Source organism: Chroicocephalus ridibundus, chromosome 3 (assembly GCF_963924245.1).
Source record: "Chroicocephalus ridibundus chromosome 3, bChrRid1.1, whole genome shotgun sequence".
Taxonomy (NCBI): domain Eukaryota; kingdom Metazoa; phylum Chordata; class Aves; order Charadriiformes; family Laridae; genus Chroicocephalus; species Chroicocephalus ridibundus.
In genome coordinates, this window is record NC_086286.1 from 5,391,481 (window position 1) to 5,417,133 (window position 25,653).

Below are 25,653 nucleotides of genomic sequence, written 5' to 3' on the forward strand. Positions count from 1 at the left end.
TGATAAAAATCACAGCAGGCTTGGGAATAAGGAGATGCCTCATTCGCAGGAGCAAAATCCGAGAGAGAACATGGCTTACATGAGAGAATATTTTTAGAAATTAATCGGTGTATGTGGAACTGAACTGAATGGTAGGAGGGCAGGCTCCCATCTGATCAGCTGCATACATGCATGCTCTGTTAGAAGGCTGGGAATAATTAACATTTATAGTGAATCTGTCATAGCAATGAAGCATGTACCTCCTACAATCACAGGCAATTTCTTATTGTTCACAGCCTTAAATGAAAGAACCTCTAGTGAGGTTTTAATAATCGCTTCACCTGCCCGTTTATGAGACAGTCCTTAGAGAAGAGGATGGCCCATGTGCTCTTCATATGTGCTGTTCAATCTGGGGGCATGATAGTCAAAAAGACAAATAGTAAAGCAAAGGAGGAGGAAATTATGACAATGATTATTGCTACTGAACTCAACATAATAGTAGAATTTTTTTCTGTCGTGTGTGTGATTTCTCTTCCATACTGTTTTTCTCCCTTTTTTTTTCTTGTTTTCAGTGTGTGAAAGTTAGGTTTTTATATCAACATAATTTTATAAAGTATGACTTGCTTAAAGATATTTTATGTACATACTCCAGTTAGTAAATAGGAAGTTTTCTCCAGTTGTATTTACGGTTGTTACTTCTGTTGTCCAGTGGTCCTCTCTAGAGGAGTACAGAAAGAGAGATCCAGAACGGCTCTTCTGTTTAAGGAAGGATAAGGGTTTTATGAAGCTAACCTAACTGGGTATAGGTCTCTCTGATCTTCCTGCACCTCTACAGAAAGAGAGATAAACTACGTACAAACTACTTCTTTCCTGTGACAACAGTCACTAGAAGACTTCTCTGTCACACAGACCCTGTCTGCTACCCAATTTCTGAAATAATCCATGCAGTCTTCACCCATTTAATTATTGCTGAAGATCTACTGGTTGTGGGCACCATGAGAATCTTCCAAGACCATTTTGTATCTAGGAATAGGATTCCTGTGGTTTGTCAGTAAATCTGAAATAGCCAAGCATAAGTACGTGTAGAGAAAAATCTATTCATAGAAGCTAAAAATGAGCAGAGAGATAAGTGTGCAGTCATGTAGGCGAACCATATCTATCTCTCTTGCACATTTTAAATCGGCTCCTGTGACAATGGTCTGCTGCAGCTGCTGCATCATGACGAGGAGGTCAAGGAATGCAGTCTGCATATCATCCCCAATATCAAAAACTGTGAAGAATTTCCTAAAAGGAAAGCTAGTTCCTGGGCAGGGCTGTGAGTGACTGCAGAAACTCTGGAGCTCCAGGAGTGAGGAGCACTCTCTTGAAGACTTTACCATAGCATGAGATGTTCTCTCCATACCTAGAAAGGCAGTGGTAGTCTCTTTGCCTGCCAGATCATCAGGTCTCACTAGCTTCAACTCAGAAACATAGAAAGTTAAAATATTCTGAAGCAGGAGGCAATTTGATAAAAGAAAGGATGGAGACTGCAGGGAAAAATCCCAAGTTTTAGCCAAACTGATGAGGAAGCAAATTAAAGTAACAATAAAAGGTTTGATAGCTCCATTATGAATGCACTAGCTGTAAATATGAAATGCAGCCTGCTTAGAAGGAGCTTGATAATGTCCACCAAGACTTGAATGAATAAGTACTCATATTGATTCCTTTTGTTGGCTGCACAAGATAGGGGTCCTGGCAACATCCCATAGTGCCCCTCTCCATAGTGCCTTCTTCAATGCACTTACAGGAAAGACTGGCAGAATGTCACTCTTCTCCACAGCCAATGCAAGAAGTTATTTTTGACTGCTAGGGATTTTCAAGTTTCATCTAAACGCCAAGGTAACCTTGGAGCATGTTAAGGAGACCTGGCTGTGATCATTTGCCTGCGAGTGCTGGCCTGCTTGTGATGAGGGACTGACTATCCATCGCTGTAGCAGCCAGATATGGAGATGAGCGTCTGTGAAGAGGTCACACAGATTCAGCAGAATCCAGCAGTCTGGGCAATTCCCAGCATCTTGGCACTAGAAAAGAGTCTTCTGTTTAAAAAATGAAAAAGTAAATAAATAAAAAGAAGTCACACAGGAAAGAAGGCTGCTGTATGCAAGATAATAGGACTGTGGATTTTAAGAGTTGCAGAGAGTCTGAAAAGAGATTGCTTCTCAGCAAAGATTGTGTTGGCATTTGCTTTTGGAGTCCCTACTGTGCCAGGACTTACGTAAACCATAGAACTTCCCCTTAGGCTACGAGCTGTGTCAAATACTGGACCAGGAACAATTTACCTGTGGTTGTTTCACTTCACAAATTTACTGCCGTTCAATATATTCTGCTGTCATATAATGTGGGCTAGATATTTTTCCAGTAAGAACTTGGCCATTGATTTCTTTTTAGTGCTACGCAAAAATACTTGGCCATTGATTATTGCAGATGAAAAACCTGCTGTGCGGTATGTGTTTTCAAAAAATACACACAGGCGTCCCAGTAAAGGCAAGACTGTCTTCTCCGCATTTGCAGAAGAAATGCGAGCTCCATTCAGGGGAGCATAAGATTATAAAAATAGCTATACTGTTTGACCCAGGGGCTTCTTGTTCGCTCTCCTGTTTCCAAATGTTGTTTCAGGATGAAGTGTCGGGGTGCATGGAACAAAGGGACCTCAGGGATATCATGACTACAATCAGTGGCACATCCCTGGTCTTCTGCCTGTTCTTGTTCACCAGCACGTGAGTGTACTACAAGCAACAGACTTCCTCTGAGTGACTGACCATCCTGGTGGGCTGTCGAGGTCCATGCTCTTCGTCATCTTCCTCACAATCTTTGGCAACTCGGGGAGACGGGGGTCTGGTGAAAGACTCCAGGCAAAGACATTCTGCAAAATTTTCACCTGCCTCTTCCTCTGTGATTCTCGCCTCATCCGCTGGCCTTATGTTCGTGTTTGGCCTCTACAATGTCAAAAAGATCCCCTACCAAAAGAGAAGGAAAAAGCAAGGTGAGGAATTGATACCATGTGAACTCTGCCCAAAGTAAGTAACTGTAGATATTTTTTCTGTTATGACAGAAAAAAATCAAGCCTTTTACGTATTGCTTTATCATCATTATTCTTTTTCCTCTGATAGCGCAGTTTTGTAAGCCCAGCAACTGCATACCGAAGAATGGTGTGTTATGGTAAGTGAGTAACAGCAGAAATTCTACTTGATAAATTTTATTTCTCTGTTCTGTTTTGAAATTAGCAGTGTTTTTTTTCCAAACTTATTTGTTGCTTAGAATTATTACCTGAATAACTTTGAGCTGTAAATTCCTTTTGATATCTGTTCAGAGGAGTAATAGTTTATTTGATTTGACATGTTAGTCATGTGATAGTGTTTCCAGTCTCTTAACGGCTGAGCCCTAAAAATTTTAATCGGGATTCTAGTTCTTATCTTAGAATAGTGAATTTGTAACTATTTTTCTATGTGGGTTGGTTACGTTGTTTTCCACCAGAAATACTTACTTTAAAAAGAATTTTAATCTAGACAGTCTACTTTTTGAGTAAGTTCATGTAAAAACCATAAATAATTGAAAATAGAATTCAACCCCTAACTGGTTTTCAGCTTTGGTCAAATAATCTCACCAAAATGATAAGAATTTTAATGACAAAATGCTATTGTATTGTCCTATGTCCTTATTTTTCTCTCTGGGTTCTCTTCCTAAAGTCTACATTTCATATTGCATTATGTGTATTTCCTAAGAAAAGAAAGCGTGCTATTTTTTGACCCCAGCATATAAAGGAGTGCAAATTCCATGAAGCTCCAAGAATGTGTTTCAAATCCAAAATATTACTGCTTTTGGCAAAGGCACTCAGAATGGAGCAGGGAGTATTCTTCCACAAAGTCTTCTGTGGGCAGAGGGTGATGAAGAAGAAACGTTGATACGTTTTCAAGTGACCACTACAGAAATATTTGCTGGTATATGTCTGATATGCATATTCCCTGGGGAACGCCAACCGCAAATGTGAATACAGGCAGAATTGAATTAAAACTGGTATCTATGCAAATATCTGTAAGCCGTATGTTTCAGCTTGTCTTTAGCTCTTCTGTCCACTAATCTGATCTAAATACTCTTTCAACTTGTGTTTATTATGTCTGTTGAACAATGGAGTTGCCCGGAATGCAGTCTAATTTATTTTAAATCCTAAAGAACAGGGGGGATTTTCCTCTGACAATGGTGATTAATTGTGAATCTTTAAGTCCAGACTAGAAGGGTTTCAAAATTATTCTTGATGAACTATTGAAATGATTAATCTTTCTTTCCTTTTGTCCTGTTCCTGAACTGGTCAGGTTTTCTATGAATGTGTTAATTGCTCAAAAATTCTTCTAACTCTTGCCAATAAATATATATATGTATTACAAAGGGGTTTTATGAAATATCTGCTGCTACTATTTCTTTAAGAATCTGATATTTTTTCAGGCTTTTGATTTGCCTGCTTAGGCAAGTCTTCTGTTTCTACACTATGGTTAGATAATTTAATGAGAAAATAACCAAAACCATCTAACGCGTAATGACTTGCAATACTATTTTTCAGCATGGATAATTATTCGCTGACTATTTGTGAAGTATTTAGGATTCATAAACATCTTCAGGACTAAAAGCATTTGTCATGCAGATATGCATGTGCAGTTAATAATAACGAGCCACAAATAATAACTGAATGAGCCGACAGTGCTTATGACAAAATGATTCACTATTTTTTGTGGTATTTAGCCACGTCTACTTAGGATCTATAAATAATTACCGACTTAAAGATTCTGAAGGACAGGTAGAACTGCTGGATCATTTTTCTGATTTCCTAGGTGGTGTAGACCAGGTACTCTTACCTAGTTATGCTGGATGATGATTATATCTGTGTGCATTTATTGTTTTAATTCTGCTGAGCGTAGGTAGACTGAAAAGGCTGAAATAAAAGTAGAAAAAAATCTGGTATAGTAACTAATGAGGCCTAATGAGAAAAAAAAAAAAAAAAGAATGTTTTATATAGCAGTCTCATATTTAAACAGTGCACCAGTCATGTCATAGTTAAAATTTCGCCATATACAAGGTGGAAGGGTTTAGGGAATTTCTTCTTCCTTCTTTTTGCGAAATCATGTAGAATCATGATGGGAAATAGATTCCAGGGAACAGTGCCAGTTGTTTCTCTATAGCAAATGTGATTGTTAATGGAAAGAAATGCAAGACAGCCATCTGTTGGATTGCACAGCAACGTGCTTGGTTTCCAGGTCCCAGTGTGGGCTGCCGGTAGCCCAGAAAGGAACAAGTACAGCGCTCGTTGCAGGGGCAGATGGTGTTTGTGGACAGTTTAAATTCAGGCTGAGCGTAAGTCCGCTATGAAGGAAAACTACGCATGTGAAAATGGGTCCTAGGAGCGCTGCAGACACCTGGGATGCAGGCAGGGCTTTATCATCAGCTTGTTACTAGTTTTACAGAGGTTTTCTGTGCCTTTTCACAAGTAACAACTCTGTACTGCAGGACTATGTTGCCAGCTGCCATCACAAATGGTGGATTCAGCGCTGATCCACTGCTTGGGGAGAGCAAATATGCAGCTGATCTCAACACGTATGTCAGTGTAGAAGAGAAGACTAGCTTGTCCCTGGACTTGTATGACACCTTCATATTATGTACGTGTAGATCTATAGGTATATATTGTAAAGAAAATACTAGTGAAGATCACAGTCATATTTGGCTTAGTGTAAAGCTTGGATTAGATATCGTGGATGCTTATATTTTGTGTATTATTGGGTCTTATTAAAAACCTTTTACACATGATACTTATCATTAACTGACACAGTCAATAATTGGGTCTTTTGTTGTCACAGATCTACTGATCCAGACTTACGATTTGATGAATTGCATGTCGTTGCCATTCACGATCAGGGTCTGAGCCAGTATATCTTTGCCATCTGAGGTATTCTGCCAGACTTCTATTCTGAACTGATTTTGTACCTTTCTTACATCTGGGGCCATTTAGATGGGCTTAGTTCCCAGTACAAAGGAGGTAACTTCAGTCTGCTGTCTGTCTCCAGATCTTTTTAGTAGATAGAGACAAAATAGTTGAAATACTGGCTCCCCCGTTTACCACAGTCTTCAGTGTAATGCTTGAGCACGTGTTATCTCTCTTCCAGGTGACAATAACACAAAGGAGAACCCTTGATATGGTACCGTGGTCCTGGGTATTTGGGGAGGGATTTTGTAAGCCCCTCGAGTATTGCTACCACCACTAGCTGTTCCGAACCACAGTGAATTCAATGGAAATATTATCAGTGTTTTTATCTGGCACAAACTGCAATTTTCGAGAGCTCCCTGGCTTGCCTTTTTTTTTATCCCTGCTGAGGCCAATTATGCTTAAAGCTAGCAAAAATTGAGCCAGTGTTGAAAATCACACCCAACAAGTTCCTCTGAGTACAAATAGATTGAATTTCAATTAAAAATTAGAGCGAAGTAAAAGGTCACTTGTTAATTCTAATGTAATTTAAATGGGTGTAAATTAAGTTTGTATCTTTCTCTGTCTTTAAGTTCTGTCACATGTTCTTTCGTAGGTCAGTGAAATCTCACGACTGGATAACAGACAGTTGTAAAAAGTAAAGGGGAGAGGGGAAATGATGTCTGAACTATAAGAAAGGTGTCCAAATAGCTAGTAATAATGGAGCAGAAGTCTATACTGGTTGATCTGCACTAATGTGATTTGTTTGCCGCGTTTTGTGGCAGACATCCATTGTGAATATTTGACACACAGGATTGCTTTAGTGGAGAGATTCAAATTGTTTGCAGACACCAAGGATTTGACCACTGCATTCCATGTGATAATCATAAGTCTCATATTCTGAAATCCTGTGCTGTTTTTTTTGCCTCTGTAATTTGGCTTAGACTGTGGCGGTTTCTGATTGTAATGCGTTTATCCCATATGTTATCATCAGCAGATTAATATTATGTTCTAAATAAGGTTCAGCTGATACCGAACTGCTACAGCTGGAAGGACGAGGGTACCAGCTGGGGTAGGCCGGCTTGTTAACATCCCTACAGATCTCACTGTGAGCTGAATGGCTGCCATTCAAGTTGTAACTTTCTGAGAGTTTTCAAATCACACAGGCAGAATTTATTAAATATAAATTCTGTACCTCCTAGCAGAGGATCAAAATTGCTCTTTGATGTGACCCTTGATACGCAAAAATATTTGCAATCTGTGTAGGAGATGAATCTCGTGGTGTCAGTCCAAACTCAATGAACAGTTCTGTTGGAAAGGCATTCCGGTCTTGGTATATGCAACTATTAGGACAGGAGTAATCCTCATTTCCCGCTTGCTAATAAAGAGTCTGACCTGAACACAAGGCCCCTGAAAGGATAGAAGAAAAAGGTTATTCAGATTCAGGGGAGATGCCTGACAGATTGTATGCTGTTTTTAAGAGAAGCTGGCCTTTTTGCTATGTAAGGTTTTATTGTTGCTTAGTCAGCAAATTATAACAGAAAAGGTCTATTCTGGTTTTGATTTTATGTTATATTTAATATGAATTTTGTGACTCTGCCTCCATTTTAATCTATAAAGCCTGGATTTTTCCCTTTAATTTAAATGACCCATTTTTGAAATTGCTGGCTGCTGCTGCTTGAGGATATTCACTTCCAGAAGCTCCTGGGGAAAAGGGACTGATCCCTAACCTCAGAGGAAGGCACAGGTACTGTCCTGCATAAATAACTTCATTCTCAGAGGCGATCTGGAGTGGGATCTGTAAACGGGAATTGGCGTATCAGTTTGTGTTGAAGGCAAGGGAAAGGTAAAACAGCTTAAACAGAATAAGATAAGAGCTACATTATGTTCAACAGAAGCAAAAGAAAACCCCTCGGAAATATGGGAGCAAAAACAAACCCATTTTTTAATAGAACAGAACGGTTTCCCAGCGATTCTGAATATGTTTGATTCCGTTAGTAACCTTCTCCAAGCTTTGCCTTTGACCTCAAAACCAAAATAGAAGGCGGCTTTGCTTTCGTGTCTCAAGACAGATGAGTTTATTTGAGCAAGGTAACAAATGTGGATTATGTCACTGCAAATACCAAAGGGGAAGGTGACACTTCAGGTAGTTGCCTCTGGCCAAGTATGTAAGGCCAGTGCTATATTCTTATCTAGGCACAAGCTTTCTGCTTACCTTACGATAAATTAAACTGACTACTTGTCTTTGCTATGGCTGAAGCAGCTTCTTTGTTGCGGTTTGGTTTGGGTTTTTTTTTTTCCTTTTAACCTCAGGGTAACTAATACACCTTAGCTTTCCTGAGGTAAAACATAGCGAAGGCTAGACACTTCAGTTTACAAGATCAGTGCTACACATCTGCCTAAGGCTGACTTTGCTAAATTTATCTCACAGTACAACTGAAGGGCTCTGACATTGCTATCTATTTTTTTGTCTTTTTTTTTTTTTTAAAAACCTGACACAACCTCGTGCGTGCTAATTACCCCAGCGCATCTTTAGCAATGAATAAATCGTTTTAACTGCAGCATTCCTAGGTTACGCTGGTACGAAGATCACAATACTGATGGTACAATACTTCTCTTGGAAGTAATTTATCTTTTCCCATAGGTAAGCAATCTTCCTCCTTCTCCTAGTTCATCACTCAATTGTGTATTTCGATTTGATTCACCGGTGTGTGGCAGTGTTCTGCTGTTCTCCTTACCAGATGTACCTGTTCAGGTTTGGGTATTTCTGAAGTGCTTATCCAGCTGTGGGCTTCCTGTGCCGCTGTCATCTGCTCTCTACTGAAGCAGGTGTAATATAAAAACAGTATTTGATATCTCTGCCCAATTTATCCTTCCACCCCAGGGTGGCACCCTGAGATTTTCTGACTCTCCTGCACTTAAGTAGACAAACTCAGTTTCCCATGATTCTTATTTCTTTCTTTTCTCTGTCAAATGTGAATTAATAGGTCAGGATCCTGACCCTATTCCTGTGCCACTCAACTTCTCATTTCACTGTGTAATGGCAAAAAGTCTGTGTAACATTGTAAATTAAAAAAATGTACTTTCTATTCCCACTGCACCCAGAATTTCCTGACTACACTATTAAAGAAGTTAATTGGGTTATTTTAGCTGCTAACACTGATTGATATCTTAGTGTATTGTGCTTCCCTAACTTGGAAATATCCCTTACCTGTTTTCCCAAAAGTTCATCTGTCTACCCGTTCCTCTCTTGAAATATCTCCCAAAACCCCACATTCCAGTTAAGTTGCATCCAGTGCCCTGATGAGAACCATAGTATCATAAAGAACTTTCTAGCATGTAGGCTTACTTTATGATAGCGCAAAGGTTGACCATAATTTTGAGGTCAATAAAGTGCCTGAGGTGTTTCATCTCAAATACTCTAGAAAATATATTACTAGCAAGATTTTTCTGTCTACTTAAGGAGGGTGAAGAACCTGATGAGTGCCAAGTCCTTTCCAACATAGATTAGAAAAGCCTACTGCCTCACCAATCTGGAAAATCTTCTATTCAGTGTGAATTTAGTTTTATTTTCCCACTTATTGGTAAAATAAAATTTGTCATCTTCTTTCAAAAAGTTTTATAGATTTGATCAGAGCCGCTCTTGCAAGGGGCATTAATCTGAGCTAGTGGTGGCAGTTCAGAAACCAAAGTTCAAATGAGCAGAGAAGTTGGATTTAGCGTAATGCTCACAAACATAATCAAATTTTTGATAAATTGGCCAATTTTCCTGCTAATTGTGTGACTATCCCTGAAAATGAACTGTGAATTGTAGGTTCTGTAATACATTTGTGACACTTTGCCATAAAAGTCATTTGAACAGGCAATTATTTGACCCAAGCTATTTATTAGTTTTTTAGATTGTACAAATAATTTTCAGTATTAAGGACATTCCAGTAATTGAAGACATACATTTTAATTTCTAGTCTTATATCACGATGCTCCACGTTAACCCACCATCCACCTGGCACAGTCCAAGCCACGGCAGAAATTAAAACCAACACAGATGAAGTACGTTTATGTGTGTGTATATATGGTGTCTTTTATTTTAAAGTATGTAGATATATCTGTGTTACCCGCCGTATTCTCAGGACACTCTAACGTGCCATTATTGTTAAAGTAAAAAATGAAACCGGTACGGTTTTGGATGTCGAAATATATCGATGTGGGAGGAGGCTGTATTTCAAAGGCTTGCCAGCCACCAATGCTTGCTGTGTGTGCAGCAGCAGGTCCGCAGGTGTCACCCAGCCACCGCTTTTCAGCGCTTCTCTGGCAAAAGGAATTGTGACTTGAGTCACTCACAATATTTTGTTTCTTCCCCTGCAAATGAGTACTTTTCCTGTTGATTTTAGACTTCACCCAAGTGCTGTGCTGTACTAAGCCAGCTGTATTTTCTCACTCAATTTAGAGCGCATAATACGACCTACCTCTCAAAAATCTAAGTAGCGCAAGCTAAGAGCACGTTCTTTTATGACCACTTTACTCTATCCTTTCTTACATAGAATCACACCTGCTTCTATTTAAAGCTCACAAATAGTGATATTTCAGCATGCTACAAAAGTCTCTGATACATCAGGCAGGCGAGGTTCTTGATTTTTGCCAAAGCCTGCTTCTCTGGCAGCTTAAAAAGCCTTGAAGAAGATGGAAATAGGTGCAGAGAGGATGCTGTGACTTTGCTGGGAGTTTTCCCTACAAAGTTAGTTGTTTTTTTTTTCCTCAATGGCCACTTTAGGTGCTTTTGAGTAAAAATGCCTTATTCGGCATCAGGGTCCAGCTAGCTGTGATTAGCAAGAGCTTTTGAAAAGGATCCAGAACCTGTCTGGCAAGTTCAACCTTTAAGGTCCCTGTCTTCATATGCAGTCAGACTGGGTAGTAATGAGGCTCCTCTAATTTAAACCAAACACCGAAACAGTCTCTTAATGGCCTTGTTTTATCAACAGCAAGAAGCTGGCACAAAACCCTCCTTGCCCCTTCCCTGCAGTGGAACCGAACCTCAGTAATTCAGGAAAGGCTTTTGGCAACGTCTAGGGTATCAGGATTGCTGTGCCAAGACTGCTGCCTTTATATTTCATTTGGAAAAATGTAGTTTCATCAAAATAATAATTTTTTGCAGGACTATTTCCATCCCAACTATACCGTTGACAGATGCGTTTGCAAGTGTTTCAAAAAAAAAGTCAATGAATTGATTTGTTTGCATTTTCTGATTTACTTTTGACTTTCTCATTTCCTTTTTCTCTTGACAGAATATTATGCTGTATTTTCAGGCTTAATATCAAATTATTAAAGGCATTTCAGAATTGCCAGACTGTTTAGTATTTCAAATTATGAATTTTTCTCCAAAGTTAGAACAAAATAAAATTTTGAAAAGTCAGACTGTCCAACAAGATGGAAATTCTGTAGCGGGTTTCGTGTTCCCATCTGTGCTTTTGAGATCCAAGGACCTGAATGAGTGCCCACTAAAACAAACAGGAATCTTTCTCTCAAATTTAATGACTTTGGACTCAATTTTAAGATCAAAGAATTTTCAAACTGATTATAGAGGCCAAGACATTTTTTTTTTCCTCCTCTTGTTTTTAAATATTTCTGGTGCTATCTTCTATGAAAACCAATGTGCGCTGAACACCCACATTTAACTCACCATGAGAAAGTGAGAGGGCTCCCAGGTTCTACACTGAATCCCAACTTTCCCAGAGGGTTACTTTAGTGGAATTAGCTATGAAACATTAATTTACTCCAATGCCATATTACTGGATCTCTGCAAACAACTATGATGTTGAATGTTCGGGAACAGTGTTTTAAAAATATTAAAGACTTTGTTATACAGATCGCTGCTTTTTTTTTTTGCCTTTTTTTTTTTTTTTTTAGGGATTGAACAGATTTCCTGGGGCAGCCAGTATGAATATGGAGTTGAAAAAGGTGTTGAATAACGCAAAAGAATTTTTGATGATATACACTGTGTTCCACTTCTGCTATTGTACTTTTGTGAGATGGGATTCCTTTGGACTCACTCAAAACGTAGGTGATTTCTTTTCTACAGTCTTTGGCAGATAGTCAAATAGGTGTTTGGTTTGCAGCTCCTTCCTGCACGTAGGGAACCTACATACTTGTTTCTCTCATCCACAAAGTTCTTTTATCTGGCTTTCGGGGCTTGTTTAGGCTATCTTTGCAAGACCGATATGTTGGGATTTTGCCTTTTTTTTTTTTTTTTTTTTTTTTTTTTTTTTTAAACAAAGACTGGTATTTCCACTGAGGAGGCTGAAAGTTGCTGCTAATAAGATTCCTGGATAAATATCTAGAAATTCTCAGGCTTTGCCTCAGGGACAAACACTTGGGAGAAAATCTTGCCAAAATGAAGGCGGCTTATACCCCTGCCCCACTGGCCTTTTTTGTGGCCCAGATGGGCCCATTCAAAGATCACAAGACAGTTTCTACTATCCTGAGAGTGATTTAAGTTCATGTGCTTCTCAGTTTTTTTCACAGTTTTTTCACGTTTCATATCTTTTCTGCCCTATGAGATAAACTCATTTATAAAGAAGGAGTAAGGTGAATGAGCGTTTTAATAAAACCTTCTTTTGAAATTTCCAAACAGCTGAAAGATAGAAAATCAGACTTTGCATTGGAAATAACTTTTTTGCAAATACTTGGCTTGTATACGTTTTCACCATGCTTTCAAAAGAAAATGATAACGTGAAGCAAAAATAATCCCTAGACTCCCTTATAAATAATTTAGTTTCCATCTCAACAGACTTTTTTTCTTCTCATGTCAACATTATTTTAATTAGAGCACTGGAGCTCCTAAGGAAGCACAAATAATCCAGTACCACGTTTCATACACATTCACAGCCATCAGAGGTCAGTACAAGCCTATTCATCTGAGCAGTTTATTCCTCCAGTTTTACCCAAGTTTTTGATAAAGATGAAAATGAGCCTTAATGTCTGTGACATCTCACTAGATAAGAAGATTCTTGGGAATTGCGAAAAGCTAATGAACGCAAAATATATGCTTACGCTAATATCTTGATGCCATATAGTGTGCCAGGAAAAGCTCCACGTTGTGTTTTTTTCTAGTTTTGGGAGAATAACTCGGCAAATGCCAAAGGACTATGTCAAGGGTTCTTCCAGATTTTGGTTAACGCTAGCGCCTCATTGATATCGATTTGACATTAATCTTACTGCTTACGAAGCTTAAGCTGCTAAGAGTGAGCACCAGGACAGCTACAGCAAAGAGCCTACACCGTGCGATGTAGTATTTCAGTGGCTCATTTGAGCCCAATATTAATGGGCCACAGCAAAGTGCCCTCCAAAAAAATATCTAAATAGCCTTCAGTTAAAGAGAATTGAGTTTTGAAGGCTGCATTCTATGGATTTATAACTGATTTTACGATATGCTATATTTATTTTACAAAAACGCTATAAATAGAAAGTACAACAAAACTCTGAGGAATAAAAGGTTCAGGAAGTTCTAAATTTATTTTCCCAAACCGATACTTATTTCTGTATCCTTCTGCATCTGTTTCACTGAAAAATATTCCTAAGAGGAACACGAATAAAATTTTGTTTGGCTGCGGTGTGGCAGAGTGAAAGAAAGACAGGGAATCTAGTGGTTTAAGTCCCTGCTGCAGAAAAGGGCTGAGAATCTCTGTTATGAATCTGGCAGGGAAAGAATTTGAACTTCTGCCTCCCGCTATAAAAATGGTCTATCAGTTACGGGATCTTCTCCCTCTAGAGACAAATTCAAAAGGTAAACAAAAAAATGGTAACTAGAATGGATTTAAGTGTTTCTTTAGGAAAAAAAAAACCTTTCTAAACAATTTTGGTTTTGACCCAAAAGAAATATTGAAACAGAAAAATTCTATGAAGTATGATTTTAGTTCCCTGGACAGCAGAGATAGTAATGTGAACTGCTTCTTATCTGCAACTAAGCTATGAAAATAAAATTCAAGTGGAGAAGGTCAGTTCAAAATTAAAAATGCAATTTATTAACTTGGTTTTATTGGAAGAAACACCGAAACTCAGTCTCAGAGGATAATAAATATTACAAAATGCTGCATAACCAGAATTGCCAAGGCTTCAGGTTCAACATGGATCTTGCTGTATTGGTTGTTTACCTTCAAGCCTGGTTCCCACAGCCATTTATCATCTGAAAATCTCAGCTTTCATTAAGATACCATGTTGCTGCCTTTATGCCTGTAGAGGAACACATGAAAATACAAAAAGCACTAACTCAAGTGTTCCTCTACTGTCATTAAACAAACAAAAAAATACAGTATAAAGCTAAACTCACAAAGTCCCATTGCTCCAGGAGCTAGGGCTACAGGAGAAAACATTAAATGCCATTAGACTATTGATAAAATTGTGAGAGTTGGCAATGCTGAGTGTGGGAAGAGAATCCTCTCACAGTATCTGTCTCAAATGTGAGTCCAGTAAATACGTATGAAGAGTAGCAGCTTTGAACTGACTAGGAAACCTTCACAGTCCTTGTCAATGATTTAGGAAATCCCAGTATCTGCTAAAATACGCACTCCATCAGGACCAAACATCATCACGTATGCCCTGTGGTCCGATCAAAGACTGAACAAGGCAGTATCCTGACTTCTGTTGCTACGTCAGCTAGCGTTAACCCAAAAGTTTTTGCTTTTTACTGGTGTTAACTCAGTAATAATTAGCTATCTCGTGCCATTACAAGACAGCAAAACAACTTGGATTTTATCGACAGTGATGCTGAGGGACAGAGGGATGCTGTGAGGCCTTAGGAAGGCCGTGACAACCCTGGAAAGAAGGCTCACTAGAATCCAAACTGTGACCACATTTAGTAATCACAATTTGAGAAACGTTATAAGAATGGTAGGGAACTTTGCTGTATCTTACAAACAATTATTCTCAGCCTTACCTTTACGCTGTGAGCAGCTGCATTGATTTGATCAGAAATATTCAAAGTATGCATGTAACCGTAGGAAGGCAGGGATGTTTGCAAGGAAAGCTTCGTCTGGTATTCTGGGTTAGATAAAAAGATTTAATTTAAAGGCATTCTGTATTATCAAAAGGTCATGACAGCGAACAGTGGTTTGAGTTCCTGTAAAGTTCACTGACAATTCTAATAAGCATATATGGAAAAGAGGAAATATATGGATGATTTGTTTGCTGTTCTATACTATATGAAATCTGGGATTTATTTGTAATTGCTTCCTGAAGTTAAAGTATTGCCATAAGCATCATGTGGAAGGTGGGTTTCGTCTGAAACTTATCATGCTTGATGTCAGGGTGGATTTTTTCCTTGAGGGATCCTTTAGTCAAACCCAGATCACTAACAGAGCACCAGGCTATGAACTAGGAGAGCACCAAACTGTCTGAGTAGAATTGAACTAATCTTGAATCTAATGATCTAATGATTCAAGATTAGTGGTGTTGCCTGGCCTCAGAAATCTAGGGATAAAGACGTAATCTTCACCTTTCACACAGGGTTAAAAACAGTATCAGAATTCTGAAATTCTTACATGACAAGAAGTGGGACATACTCTACTAACGCTGTTGATGTAAGCCAGTTGGTAGAAACTAGTCTCCAAAAACAAGTGCTTCTGACAGATCTGTTTAATGACTGCCTTAAGTATCATGTCAAAGAGGCAGTTTAGGGCAGTAAAATGGCCATGGCTCAGCTGCCTCCATTACCAGGACTAGAAATCTTAGGCGCGAAATTGGCTGCTACACCTGACAAGGGAAGGGTTGGAGTTTGGAGCATGGCAGTTGCTGTGGCAAGGAAAGGGGGAGTGAGGCCTTTTTCCTCCTCTTTCTTTCGCAGAAGTGTGATAGTAAGCCTCAATCTCCAGAATGTCTCCTGACAGTTCTCAATCCCTGCTCCACCGCTTTCCTCTATACACCTGTTTTCAGTGAAAACAGAGTCTATTAAGCTTCCCCCCACCCCCAGTTCTCTCCTTCCCTGCTGAGTATTCAGTTTTTCCCTATCTCGGTCGGAAGTCTTGGCTCACCTCTGTTCTATTTTTAGCATGCTTTCCTGCAGCAAAGGTAAGGAAGAGAATGAAGCCTTATGCAAAGGAACTGCATTAATGCTGCAGTACATCTATGAGATCAGCTGCTGTTTGCCAGCAGATTGAATAGCAGGTGAGGAAAACAACTACTCAAGGTAAAAGACTGTTTTAGATGTCTGTTAGCTTCAGCGAAAGCACTGGAATTGAAGGATGTCTGCTAGTCTCTGAGGAAACTGTAGCCGATCACTTAATAGCTTGAAATTTTAGCAGCATTGAAAAAAGCAGCACAAGACCTCTATCCTGGGTTACAGTCTCACTTATCGGTAAGGCTGTTTTGAAATCTACTGTAAGCAGTAGGCTGCTAAATATAGCTGAAAGAGTCACCTCCTAGGCTGAGGGATGAATGCGCCTAATGATGAACGAAGCCTCGCTGAAAGTACTCTAAGGCCTGACTTGCCGAGCCTTCTCCAGTGATATAAAATATGCTGCTTTGTTTGACGTAGGGATTTGTTTCAAAAGAGCATGATAGAGACTGGGAAAAAGCAACCCTTGATTCCAGTTCTTTACTGAGGTCTGTCAAACTTAACCTTGCTTAATATAAAAATTAAAGATTACGTGGAATCTAAAAATGACTGAACCTTATAGGGAAGAAGCTTGAGTTTTCTGGTGTTTTGGCATGACAGTTAAAAGACTCCAATCATAAACTAACTTCCTGTAAGAACACGAGTGTGTTTCATGAAAATCTTGTGACCGAAACTAATGTATTGAAATAGAACCTGCTGCTCTGGGAAACCTTCAGATTAATTTATTCTCTGGTACACTTACGGGCTGAACTCTTGGAGTCCTAGCTCCTGAAACGTGGCAATGTTTTTGGAATACCAGAGTGTGTTCCCGAAGCTTCTGTAACAAATGCAGGGTGTTTCAGATTTGTATACTAAATCTTAGATACAAATGATCTCAAATAAGGAACAACAACATTGTATTTTGTTGACAAATTATACAGTGTGATTAAATGTAAGGCTTAAACCAACTTCGAAAAACATCTGTCTCAGAACTTTGTGGATTTTAAAAATTCTTGGGGTAATTTCGCAATGTTGCCCTTCCTGCATTTAGGACCAATTCTAGGATGATTTTTTAAATTCTCACTCACTCTTTCATCCCCCCCATCTGACCTTTGGTACTGCTTCAGAGCTCTATTGACTTCTGTGAAACTGAGAAGGAATTGTAACTAAGTCTGCAAAGCCACGTATGGAGAATAACTCTCAAAAGTCAAAAGAAATTCTGCAGAAGTGCAAACAGAAAAAATGGATCTGGCGAACCTTTTGAAAATTTACAGTAAGTAGGTAAAGTGAATGATAATTTGGTTTCTTGCATCTTTTTGACGCTGTAGGGTAAAAATGACTAATGTCAACCATAGTAAAGTATCATGAGGCAACTGAATGAAAAAATTTTAGTTTTTATAAGGCAACTTGGTACTGGCTCTTTACCATAATAACTGGTAATAAACACAGAATATCTTTTTTCCCTCTTAAGAGACAGGATGGTTGATAGGATGGATAGGACTGAAATGATGAATAACAAAACTATAGGCAATGACAACAGGAAATGAGACTATAGATAGCCCATGTACGGAGTCACATTTAATGCAGTAATCTAATTCTGTGTCATCTTGAAATGATTTGTTCACTGGCAATGGGGAAGGCAAATAATCTGCTGTATCATGTCACCAATTTCAGTAATGCTAATAAAAAGGTATTGAAGCATAACTACTACTTGGATGAGTTAGGGCTATTGACCTCACTGTGTCTAATCACATGAAGTGCTTCGTTGAATGAGTAAGAACTACAAAACGTAGCCACTTCTTGTTAGATTAAAAAATGGATTTTGGGCATTCTGCAATGCCACCTTTTTTTTTTTATAAACTGGGTAGCGTTACTAGTTCTCATCTGGGTCTGTGTAAGTCTCATGCTTCAGAAGCACCAAACAATTATATTACAAGAACAATGAGCAATAATCTTTAAGCTTTGTGTGAAATCGCTTCTTAATTTCCTGTTCAGAGACTGAAATTTCATCATTAAGCATAGGTTAAAGCTATGTTTTATGGTTCAGTATTATTAATAACACTAAGGAAATCTGTCTTCCCAGTTAAGTATCAGTTGTCTTAATGTTCCAGATGTTTGTAGCTAAGAACGACTTGTCTGAATTGATGTGGTGATGACACAGAGAAGCAACAGATGGCACAGAGCTGTCCCTGCTCCATTCATCACGTCAACGACTGGAAACAATGACAATACCACACTGGCTCACTCCAACTAATGGAGCCCAGCAAACAAATTAGCCTGACTGGCAGGAGGTCTCAGAAAAGTAGACTGAAGTCTGCCTTGGACGGCTCGAGAGGTTACATGGCTATGGATCACATCGCTGGTGAAAGAGGTCAGTAGAAAAATGTCCCAGGAAAGAGGTTTTGCCTCTACCTGGTGCTTGTAAAATTCTTTCAGCTTGGGTGAGTAGTTCTGTTGACTTCACTGGGTCTAGCTACAGGAAGTTTTTCATTTAAGGAGTAAGAATTGCAGATTCGACTTTATGATCAAATACTAGGTAAGAATGTAGTAATGGCATGGTACTTGTAAGTGGAAGAAGCTAGAGCAAAAGGGCATACTGGACTTACTTGTGCTTCCTGCTGTATTTTTGCAGCAGGCTCTTAGGTACTGTACTGTTATTCCTTTTGTCTAGGTCCAATTTTCTCTATTACTGTTGGTTTTGTCTGACAATGACATTCCAGTCAGATATTTTTTATTTTTATATCATAAGATAGGGACAGAACCATATTAGCTGTGCAATTTAAAAAGTCTTAATCCTTGCAAGGAGATTAAAGTGTCAGGTGTCACAAATGTCCTGGGGTTGGGTACAGATCCCTAATGAGATGTGTGTACCATGTGTCAAAAATCCCAACAAACTCCTAACGTTATGAGTACTGATTGACATCTGGATACACTCAGAGAACAAGTTCTGGCAATGTTGCTTAAGAAACCAGGGGGACAGTATATTTATATGCTTATGGCTTGCAACTGTTTTCCTGTCATCTTATTGTACATCATGAAGGAACAAGGAGGTGCAGATTTTGTCGTTCCACAAAAAAGGAAAATTTTGGCCTTTTTCTATTAGGGCCTGCGGTATGGGTTGTTATAGAACACCAAATACAAGTTTTTGGTATATAAAGACTCATATTTATTGGTATGAGTCTTTATGAAATTTATTCTGTGCCCTGGTGAGCATATTGTTTTTGTCAGAGGCATACACGTACGTTGGAAGGAATAGGAGTATTCGCAATAGTATGCTTAAAAAAAGCCAACAACAAAACAAACAAAAAACCCAACAAATAAACAAAAAAAAAAACACTAAAAATGAATAAAATTACTTGCTTGGTAAATAAAAAGTGAATGGAATTAACTGTTTTATCCAGATTGGAAAGTAAGTTGTGGATAAACTCCACAATCCCCCCCTTTACGAGTGATAAACTATTTACCTCCTTTATTCTTGACTGCTCTCACCGTGTTGAGGTTATTTGCCAGAAGAAAGCTTTGTACAGTGAGTGGGAAAAGGTAAACTTCTCTTTGGTCCCTTAAGCCAACAGCTTCAGAGATAAGAAGGGCCATTTGTTTTTAAAACGTTTTCTGATCCCTTCATGAACCATAGTGTAATCAAGTCGTTAAACTGAATTCACCCCTGTCTTCATAGGAGTTACAAGCCTGAAGGAAAGGTTTTGAAAGCCTATGGAACTGCCAGCCTGGGTGGTCTAACAAGTGTTCATACAGGGCGCCTAGTTCTCCACGTCTTTTCAGAGAGTGTACTGATTTATGCCTGTGTACTGTAGGTTTCATGCTCTGACCAGTTCAGGGACTTTACTCACATCAAAGTAAACCTTTGATTCCCAATAAAAACTCATATATATCACTGCTTTGCTGCTAGCCTGTGATCATAACTGGAAATCCCTTCCCATCCCTATACTCATGCAAACATTTTTTATTCGTGCTATCCAACAGGAATTCTCAAAATTTTCAGTGGCTGCTCTGGGTGTGTTTAGTGGTGGTTTGTTTTTTTTCTGAGCCCACTGACAATTTTGTGGGCAAGCAGGATGGATGACGACCAAAAGCTCTTTGTGCATTGGTGAGAGCCTATCCACAAAAATCTGTTGAAAGGAAAGAGAAACAATAGGTTGCGACGATAAAGCAATACAGATGAAATTCAGATGGAAAACGTAAAAGATCAAGTCTCTGCCTGCTTCATGCTGTTTCCCAAGAGCTTCCCTTGGGCCACCCAGTTCTTTCAACTGGAGAGAATTAATGAGGTGTGTCAAGTTTCAAAGGTGACACCTGTTCTGGGCTGCCCAGAGCTGGATTTTGGGGGGCTTATAGACTAGGGTTGTTTTTTTTTTTCCTTTTAGAGACAGGGAAATCACATGGAGGTGACAGAGGGGGCAGAAAAATGCAACTGCTTGGAAAAATGTGGAATTTCCTATTTTCTTTGTGGAAGTTCTCTTTTCATGCACCTGTGTGAATGTGACTTCTCACAGAATCATGCTGTTGTGCCACTCCTTGAGGTATGAGCCTGAAAGTAGGTTAGTAATGTCCCACCTCTGTGATTAAAAATCAACAAATCCATCTGGGCTGTTGCTCTACTAAATAAGAACAAGTTTTCAAGGCCCATTTGGGGAAAAAAAATAAATCAGTTAGTTAAAGTTTTTTCGATGCAAGACAGTTGCATGGGGTGCTGTACCTTGCTAGTGCACTAAATGAAATTTTCGATTTCTTGTAGACCCCTCAAATGTGTGAATCCGTGTGTAAAGACTGCAAGTTTGCACAATAGGCTTGCTTTCCTTAGGTACCTATATCCGTGATCCCAAAGAAATTTCTTCCACCCTGGTAGTTCACAAGCCAGAGTGAATTTTCTAAAAATGTCTCTTAGGGAAAAACAATGGAGTTCAGAAGCCTGGAGTCACATTTCAGGCTATGAAGCAAGACTTCTCCATCCACTAGCCCCTAAAGAGGCCTCCGTCCCTTCTTAGATTTAGTTGCAGACTGAGGTGTGGAGGAGGGACCTCTGCCAGCAGAATGGCAACCTCCCTGTCCCTTAGAACAGGAGCAATGTTGAGGAAAACTCAAGACAACACATACTTGTAGAGCAAAAGTTAAAAGAGTTTACATAAGTGGTGGTGGGGGGAAAGTTGCTTCCTACCACACGGTAGTCATTTGCACACGCTGACAGGATAAAATTGCTAAACTGGTATTCTTGCTTCACCCAGAAAGGTTTTTATAGGGAGCAATCAAATGACTGCATAAATCTAATCTGTCTGTTCAACAATTGGGTCTGACGACAGGCTACGGTGTAGCAGCTGCAAGCATGTCGGCCTGCACCCTCCAAGTCCTTGCCTGCTCCCCTGGCTCTTGGTTCCTCGGGCTAGCTCTGCTTTCATAGCTGGACATGGCTTCTTGCACCTGCGCCCACACCTCTGGCTGGGCTTTTCCTGCCAGGGTGTGAACATCTTGCAATAAATTCAAGGAAATGTATTTTTGAAGTGGTGCAAGACTGCCTTGTTAGCCGGACCTTCCTGTTGCGGAGATCTCACAGCCTCTCTTCTAGAATTCCATACAACCCAGCAAAGCTGTAAAGTGCACAAATTTTCCCTGTAGCTGATCTTCCCGGGCACTAATATCTGATGTAGCTCAAAGCAGAGCATTATAGCCCCCTCTACGTCACCCCTGGGGAGGCCATTTGTGCCCTTCTCTCCCCTCCAGCTCCCAGCCTGCAGAGGTGAAAAAAGGCAGCCGTGCCAGCCCCAGGGCCCTGCAGATGGTGCGTGGACCTGCCAGAGCTGGAGGAGCCCTGCCTGTTGTACCATGTCCTCTCTGTCGCAATGTTGGTTGCGTGCATCTGCCTGGGCCATGGGTCTTGGTTCTGAGATGCTCTAGGATTATTTCCTGACCAATTTCAAAGCATTTTGTATATCCTTCGAGGGGCAGTTGTGCAAGGGCACTTGGGGGGATCCATCAGCATTGGTGTGCAGGTTTATGCCCAAGTGTAGTGTGATGTCTCTACTCGTTCCCACACACGTATTGGCTAGATGGAGTTCAAAACCGCAAACGTGGATTAGGGGTTCTTCTATGTGAATGTTTAGGAAGTTTAGCCTACAGCTAGTGCTGGTGAAGTCTGGATGAATCTGGAAAGACACCCAGGAAAGACTGGCCAGCTGATAGCTGGTACTTGCTGTTGCTTATGTTTCTTTGTTGTTGTGGTGTCTCCCTGTTTGTTCATTTATTTCAGCCTCACTGGGGTTGCTATATCATAAGTCATTTACACATCCAAGGCAGGAATTGTCTCCAATATCCATGTGTCCACAGGTGCCAGACATGCTGGGATCCTGATCAGAGAATAAGTCATCAATGGTACACAGAATTTATAGGGGTGGGCTTCCTTGTAAGAAAAGTGATCGGGAGAGCAAGGCGGCTTTTTAACTCTGTGCTCCACTACTGCGGCATGCTCGGCAGCTAATTTAAATCTTATTAGAACCATGACTTTTAACAAAGGAATAGAGTTAGGCTCCCAGTTTTTTCAGCTCCTGTTTGGTGTTGGTGTCTGTCCAGTGACAATAAGCATAAAGCTAGTAGATGTCTTTGTGTGGATCCTTATTGTTTCATGTGGCATGTAAATTTGCATCTGTTGTGAACTGAAATTATCAAGATCTTGCAACCAGGTTGCAAAACGGTTTCACAACTAAGCCGTAACTAACTGTTCTCTGCGATGAGCAGGAATCCTGTGGAAATCCTTCTGGCTTATGACATTACAGTTTTCTGGGGATCAGCTCTCGCGCTTTATTGCAACATGTACTTTTTTTATTGGTGGGCAATCCAGTAGCGCTATTATAAATGGGGACCCTGTGGCCACTCTGATGACACTAAATGTTCTGACTGGGCCAAAAATCTAATGGGAGATTAGATGGTTTTGTCCCCATTTCTTAAGTGCATCAGCAGAGGTCAACGTTTTAATCTATCCCGTGTAGCAATGGTAGTGCAGAGCAGAAAAGCGATTTCCTTCAAATACTGAGAGACTGCCTGGACAGAGCCCTACCCCTCCCTTTTCTCTCGGCTCTCTTGTTAAACCTTGGCTAATTACCCGTATCTATTCTACATTGCTTTTGCACCGCGCTCCTCAGCAATTTGTCTCAGAGCGTTTACAAAAGATTTAAACGCTTTTATCCGGCTTCCAAAAGGTGAGTCAGCAAAGACCCAATGGCACTAACATCATGATGATATAGCGTGAAATAAAACCTAGATCCTGGGAATTCATTGGTGGTTTTCCTACAGATTTATAGTAATTGTAGCCACGTCTTGCAGACTTTGCTAGCATCTGTGTAGAATGTGGTGTGTGTGTAGTAACCTCGGAAATTCACCATCTTCTTGCCAATGTATGAAGGGTGACTTTGTTACTTCTGACCAGTACCAAAGTCACCGAAGTGAAGTGCGGATGTAATCTTAGTAGGATTGGGGTCCTCCGCAGCTAAATACCCACAGTTCTTGTACAGTCAGCATAGTAAGTTTTTTCCTCCCACTTCTCAGAATGGTAAAAAGAGACAATGTATTGCTGTTGGTGGTTTTGGTGTTGCAAAGTACACAATTATTGAATCCTTCCTCCAGAGTCCAGGCAGCGTAGACTCTCGTATTTTTAAGTAATGGATTTAGATGCAGCTAATCGACAGCATGATAGATATGGATGCCGAAGCCTGAGTAACAGATGGCTAAGTGAGATGGAGTTCCGAAGGGCACAATTCAACATTATCTTTTTTCTGCAGGAGAAATGCCACATCCTGTTTACAGATCATCGGTGTGTATTTGGCCAGACTCATCCCTTCTATAAATCATTTGCTCTGGATGGAATCAGGGCAGGAATTTTACTCAGCCCCTAGTGGCATTTGGTTTGTGAGCTCTGGCATTTAGAGCATGGTTAAGAGAAATCCGAAAAGACAGCTGTTCTCTGAGGTTTTTAAAATTTCTCATTTAAATTCATACTTAATGTAGTCTCTATTTTTAAGTGCTGCCTGTTTGTGATCTTAGATGTTAGAGACAATGAAAACTAAAATTAATGTAACATATTTAATGCGCTATTTCATTCATATAAGGGCACTGGTATTTCATGGGCCTTGAAATAGAGAACAAGTGTAGACTTTTACAGCCTGGGACTTTTGCATCTTCTGAACTGTTATCTGATCAGAGATTCGACTCCCCCATAAACCTAATTGAAAAAAAAGAATAAGACAGACATGAGATGTTAATTGTATCACTTTGTGCCCTGGAAGGTGCTCAGTCTGTTGGGAAGCGTTATCTGGCAGAGGTGCTAGCTGAGGCACTGGAAGCTGTTAAGAGGAAGAATGCCGTTCTGGTAAGTTTTCTTGTCTTACCTTTATTGCAACAGGGTCAAGATGATCAGTAATTGACTGAGCAGATGGCATGTTTTACAGATGTTTGATTTACTGTGACAATCAAGGAAATAATTCCTAAATGAAGAATACTTCTTGGTGCGAGGGCGTTTTCTACAGATCTTAGTGGAAGTCTCTGGAAACCAGTGGGTGGTATGAAATTAGCTGAAATGCAGAAGATGCACAGATATTTCTTTTAAACACAGTTCAGTTCAGGTCTCCCTTAGGTAGGGATGAAAACTTTTCCAACACATTACGATATCCCACTTTGCAAATCACTTCAAAGGAGAAAATACATTTTAGCAATTCAATACATGCCTAAGACAAGTTTTCAAAACCAATGCAATGTGTTTCCCTGTATATTTTCACAGTGGTTCATTTAACATTTAATCTCCTACATTCCACATACTCAAGTTGTAGGCTGCTTTTTCTGTATATCACATTTCATTGCCAAGATGACACAGTAATTTTTTCTAATTAAAACACTCCAAGTATTTTTGCTCTACCAGCCTTTCATCCCTACTGTTTTCCAAAATGGATATTATAATACAGCATTCCTTTAATCTGTCTCCACACAAATTTTAATTATTTTAGGAGGAAGTGATTCTATCAAATGCTGCCAGAGAAGCTTATACTTTTATGTTTTGCCACTAAAATCTGAACTATGAGAATTTGGTTCAGCAAAGACAACGTATGTGAGTATTTCCACAATAAATAAACTCTTGTCTTAAAAGCAAGGATGTATTTTAGTCCTGCTTAGTAGTTTCACATGTGATTGAAGCCTTACTTGTTTTAAAACTGAATTAATCAACTTTATAAAAGTCCTTTTCTCGTTAATTATAACAGCATGCCATTTATCCCATTGCTGGCCAAACTGAGCTTAAAGGAACAGTTCACTCTAGTAAACACCTGTGCACGCATCTGTAGGATAGGGCCAAATATATTGTTTCTAGCTCTAGATAAAATTTCATTTTAATACTAAAATGCTTTCCATTTCCTTGCAGGTTTAATGTTGTGTCTGTTGTGCTACCTATGTAAAAAGAGACTAAAAAAAAAAAAAAAAAAAAAGGTGGTTCTGTTCCACTCAGCAAAATACGTTTTTCAGTCGATATATTCCTAGCAAGATGACCCACGTAATTTTAAAGATTACTCTGTTTAAAGTTTCAAAACGTTTTATTACTCTAAATAGAGTAACG

At 39.5% G+C, this 25,653-nt stretch overlaps 1 protein-coding gene across 5 annotated transcripts in view; it reads left to right on the plus strand.

Annotated features, from left to right (window-relative positions):
• Positions 1-25,653, plus strand: part of SPTLC3 (serine palmitoyltransferase long chain base subunit 3) — a 333,553-nt gene that overhangs the window by 197,734 nt on the left and 110,166 nt on the right. For all 5 annotated transcript variants that reach the window (XR_010070121.1, XR_010070120.1, XR_010070122.1 and 2 more), the window contains 7 exons: positions 2,635-3,001; positions 3,129-3,177; positions 11,870-12,019; positions 16,005-16,120; positions 17,177-17,330; positions 18,161-18,420; positions 24,338-24,420. Coding sequence is in view for 1 of the 5 variants with exons in the window: in XM_063327823.1 (XP_063183893.1) it covers positions 18,303-18,420; positions 24,338-24,420 (201 nt within the window). In the remaining 4 variants the exon portion in view is untranslated. The remainder of the gene's footprint in view (positions 1-2,634; positions 3,002-3,128; positions 3,178-11,869; positions 12,020-16,004; positions 16,121-17,176; positions 17,331-18,160; positions 18,421-24,337; positions 24,421-25,653) is intronic.